The sequence below is a fragment of the Anarrhichthys ocellatus genome, unplaced genomic scaffold, assembly GCF_004355925.1.
Source record: "Anarrhichthys ocellatus isolate YVR2014 unplaced genomic scaffold, GSC_Weel_1.0 scaffold178, whole genome shotgun sequence".
Lineage (NCBI taxonomy): Eukaryota > Metazoa > Chordata > Actinopteri > Perciformes > Anarhichadidae > Anarrhichthys > Anarrhichthys ocellatus.
In genome coordinates this window covers 258,668-263,469 of record NW_022280208.1, presented here as the reverse complement: position 1 = coordinate 263,469, position 4,802 = coordinate 258,668, and the positions used below count along the sequence as shown (strand labels likewise).

Sequence of the window (4,802 nt, the reverse complement as noted above, 5' to 3'; positions counted from 1 at the left end):
GGTCCACCGTGGACAGACCCAGGTCCTCCAGCAGAGACCGGTCCACCATGGACAGACCCAGATCAGGCTTCACCTGCAGCCTCGGACCTGCTCCAGAGCTCCAGAGGGAGGAGGACTTTAAAGTGTGACAGTTCCCTCAGAGGGCAGGTCTTTGTTTGTGCAGATTTGTCCGCTGTGAACGACAGCAGGCTGACATAATGTAAAAAGGATTACTGCTTAGCCACCGAGCTTTGGTTTCAGATCCTTGTGTTTGCCGTAGTGCCTCGTTAAAGAGCCCTCAGTTTACTGTCAAACACACCCAGTCAGGACGCGCTTCACCACAAATCTTATTGGGTTTGTTTGATGTTACTGAACCTGATCCAACCCTCGGGAACTCATTGTCCTTTTTTATTTGACCAAGGACCAAATACGAAGCAGGAAAAATAAGCTTCCTGTGACTTAAAGCACTCAAAGTAAAAGTGACATTGGAGGAGTTTCGTGTTGTGTAATGATGGAGCGCTGTAAACTCTCCTCCTGCTGTCAGAGCTGTAACACTAACCAGCTCCTCCGGACCTCTGCAGTCCCTCAGGCCTCTGACACCCCACATGCCCTGCAGGACCGTCGCTGCTGCTCCTTTCAGATTCTACTGCGCTGCTGCGTAACTCACCCTCCTAGGGACCATTTACATTTATGAGCATATGCATGTCTCTCCAGATTTATTCAACGTTGTTTTCCCATATATGTTTACATAATTAACATATTACTAATTTTTGTTCTGCAGTACACTTGCCCTGTGACCAGTATGGATGACGATAAAGTTCATCTCATCTTACATGATATGCACACACTGTGTGAGCACATTAAACACTTCAGGACCAATGTGAAACCACAACATGTCAGACAAATTACAAAAGACAAAAACAACAGAGTGCTTAAGGTCATAAATGAAAAATCCCACAAAAAAGTAACTTCATAGATCTTTAACTTTTAGTTTGTGTTTGTGGTTCAGTGCTTATTGTTTCTGGGTAAGGATCCAAATGTTCAGATATTTCCAGATTTATCAGATCAATTTTCATTCCCGTAAAAACAGAGGTTGTCAATCTTTTTGGATCTTTGAAAGGATTAAGATTTAGGTTCAAATAAGCATGTTTGCTACGCAAGTTAAAGTTAGTACAGGGAACTTTCATGTTGTGTTGATTCTGTCGCCCCCTGTGGACTAAAGTGGTAGTGTCTCTGAGCTCCAGAGTCTCTTTAGAAAACCTCTCATGTTACTGCAGCAGGGTCTGACAGTCTGCCCCTCTCAGTCCTGGTTCTGGTTCTCCCGTGCCTCCCTTCCCTCCAGCAGGTCCAGCAATACGTCCTGGGTCTCCAGCAGCGTGGAGTCGGTGTTGACTCCCAGAGAGGAGAAGCTCTGCTCCTGGAGGAGGAGGAGGAGGAGGAGGAGGAGGAGGAGGAGGAAGAGGAGGAGACGCTGCTGCTGCTGCCAGGAGCTGAGCTCTCCTCCTCCCTCCGGAGCTCCAACTGGACCGGTCTCTGCTGGAGGATCTGGGTCCGTCCACGGTGGGCCGGTCTCTGCTGGAGGATCTGGGTCCGTCCACGGTGGGCCGGTCATCTGGTTTCACCAGAATCCGACCCGGTGGCTCCGATGACGAGCGTTAAGAATAACTCTATAGAAACAGACTATCTTCTCTCTGATGGTCTCTTTACTGATGGCGGTCTGATAGAGGATCAGGACTACACTGAGACTGGTTCAGGACCAGTTAGAAGTACCTCACAGTAACTTTAAGTTGCATACTTAAGTTAATTTACATCTTTTTGCAATGAACAACCAGGAGAAAATTCATTCAATGTGTCTGCAGATGCTCAAAGTGGTTCAAAATGGGACCATACATTTCTGTGGATGTCAGCTTTTTTTTAGCCACGACAATGTGACCTCCAGCATAATAACTAGAGCTTGTTCAGCCTATCCGATTGCCGAAAATGCCTTCTGTTATGTTGATCACTTAAATCTCCGACTGGTTCGTTTGCAAGATCAGTCGTGTTCGGACAGATGGCATGATCTCCCTAGAGGCTCGCCCGGCAGAGATAACAACACTTTCAAATTGGAAATGTCAGCGTTTAAATGTGTGAACTTGTCCTTTGAGAGGTTTTGAGAGTTTCAACTTTTGTTCACTTTCCTAATTTGCCTCCATCTGTGGGAGCAGCTGGACTCCACCCTCCTCTCTTTGAACAAAGCTGATCTGTTGTGAGACAATCGTATCCGTTGGGCCTCCAGGGATCATCACATCCACTCACGCAATCTTATCAATGTCCAAATTGCAGTTTGGAGGTTTTACAGTGAACTTTTGCTCAGTGAAAGACATTCATCCAGTGCGGTCTGCCTTGTTAGGATCTAACATATAATCTTGTGAATCGCAGGTATATAATTAACAATATCAGTTGCCATTATGTATGGGAAACATAAATGATGCATTGATATATATACAGCTTAGCAGTAAATTAGGCTAATTAACAAGCTTGTCTTTTATCTATCCGGCCTGGCTGTTCTAGTTCTGGTCTAGTGTTTCGATTTTTGCAAAAAAAATCTATTTATCTCACGTTTTAGCATGTTAGAAAATTAGACAAACCCTTCAAGTTCGTACTTGTATGTGAGCACACGAAAAAATTCCGGCTTGTATCTCAACACTAACAGACTTTAGTTATAGTCTCCACTCAGCTGCTGCTCACACCTGCACTCAAAGTGTATATACTTCATATTTATGTCAACATTGACAGACATCTGGTTATGGTTCTACTGCAAATTATTGATATGCTCATCTTTTCTTCTTTTAAGGATGTGGTCACACACAACAACCAGTCATCATACACACAAGGTAGCAGCTGCACATTGATTCCTGGAGTAAAAAGGTGTGTCTCTGTCTCCGTCTTTGAAGACTAACACTCAGACTTGTCCTCCGTAAATCAGGGATGTTTGTCCCTGACGTTGCCGAGCCGGCGGCGGCGGTCACTGATGGAGGGCTGCAGCAGTGTGCAGGGTGGAGAGCTGCACCGTCTGGTGGCGGCCTGCAGCCCGGTGTGACGTCGTGGTCTTCATCGGAATACAACCAGCAGGATGCCTCGGCTCAGACTCTGGCCTACCCTCCGACCTCCACCCTCACCGCTGACGTGTACATGCAGACTCTGTGCCCCAGCTACACCATGCTGACCTACACACACACACCGCTGCTCACCAACTTTGGGGTGAGGAGGAGAAAACTTTACCCCTTCTTTTTGGCATCTTATTACCCTGTTACAAGAAGTCCAATGCTTCCCAGCTATACTGGTTAAAAGCAATCTATTACCTTGTTGGTAAATTCATCGTACAACACATTTGTCACTCCCAAATCGTCAAACACCGACACTTGGTTGGTGCCCCTTTGCATCAAAGAGTGATGCACTAGATACTCCTCTAGCGTTAGTTTTTTAACGTGTCGGTACAACGAGTAAATATACGCTCGCAACAGTTCGTATAATATTTTACGTAAAGTTACTCCTCAAGTTTTCCTACGAATGTTCAGCAATATGTGTCGATTTGTGCTCCTTACATGCATTTACAAAATAAACTTCCGTCTTCATAGGAAACAATTTAGTCAGGTTTAATAACAGATGGTTCTGTGTGCTATGTACGAATTACTGTGCATTTATGTTTGGTAGGTATAGCTACGAACGCTCAATGAGATCAGCCTGATCTGTGACACAAGGGAGATACCTATGCGTCTTTGTTTGTGTCTTTGCTAGTTTTAGTTCCTTTGGGTTCATCGTGAACATTGAAATCATTTGCTGTCATTTCAGACCATACCTGTGGCCCCAGCACCCGGCTCCATCCCTCAGATGGAGATCCCAGACTCAGGGTTGACCTACCTCCCCTGGGCCCAGCCGATCACCACCATATCCACCATGTCGAATCAGGTCCATTTTGGCCCCGGCTCTGCAGCCCTGCCCGGGTCTCCTCTGCTCCACATGCCCATGCCCATGTCTTTGACCACCATGATACCTCAGCTGGAGGCTCCTGGCGCAGATCATTCGCAGATACTGGACCTCCCGCAGCGACCAGAGCACCAAATGGACCCGGATCTACAAGGCCAGTCTCTGGATGAAGATCCAGTGGTGGATGCGGAGGCACCGAGCCTCCTGGATAAACTTCTGGAGGATCAAAAGGGTGACGATGAAGAGGAGGACAAAGACTCGTACAGCAGCTCGCTCTTCATTTCAAATGCTTGAAAATATGAGAGTTCTTCTGTTCAAAGAGAGAAGCATTTTGTTTCTGTTTGTTCCTCAGGGACCATCTTTAAAGGATAATCTGGGTTCATGACAACTTGTATTGATTATCAAATATGCTTTAGGGCGGGGCTACACGGTGATTGACAGGTCTCCACCACATTGTCTCTAGTCTGGGAGTTGTCCTTATTTTCGTCTGATTATAACAGTTTTGGTTGCCTAAAAAGCATCTTATTTACTTTGCTATTGTTTCCGTTAACTCCGCCCTCTCGTGTCAGTTCTGGTTGCAAGAAACCAAGATGGCGACGACCAAAATGCCTAACTAGAGGCGTCAAAACATTAGTCCACTTCTTATATACAGTCTATCACAACTCCCCCAAAATCCCAACCACTCAGGGACCCAGGCCCCAAGATAGTGTTTTTGGTAATTAATTACAAATGTATTCACTGATATGCACCACTAAAGCTCAATAACAGGGCTTAAATTCTGCTGTAAATCATCTCAACGGACGGAGCTTTTGGCCGTCATAAGACTAATTTCAAACGAGTATGTAAGATATATATAT

At 45.7% G+C, this 4,802-nt stretch overlaps 1 protein-coding gene across 1 annotated transcript in view; it reads left to right on the top strand.

Annotated features, from left to right (window-relative positions):
- Positions 1 to 4,790, top strand: part of pou2af1 (POU class 2 homeobox associating factor 1) — a 10,772-nt gene extending 5,982 nt beyond the window's left edge. Inside the window, exons 3-5 of the mRNA XM_031878428.1 lie at positions 2,813 to 2,852; positions 2,945 to 3,219; positions 3,811 to 4,790. Coding sequence (XP_031734288.1) covers positions 2,813 to 2,852; positions 2,945 to 3,219; positions 3,811 to 4,239 — 744 coding nt within the window. The 3' untranslated portion in view covers positions 4,240 to 4,790. The remainder of the gene's footprint in view (positions 1 to 2,812; positions 2,853 to 2,944; positions 3,220 to 3,810) is intronic.
- Positions 4,791 to 4,802: the final 12 nt, after the last annotated feature.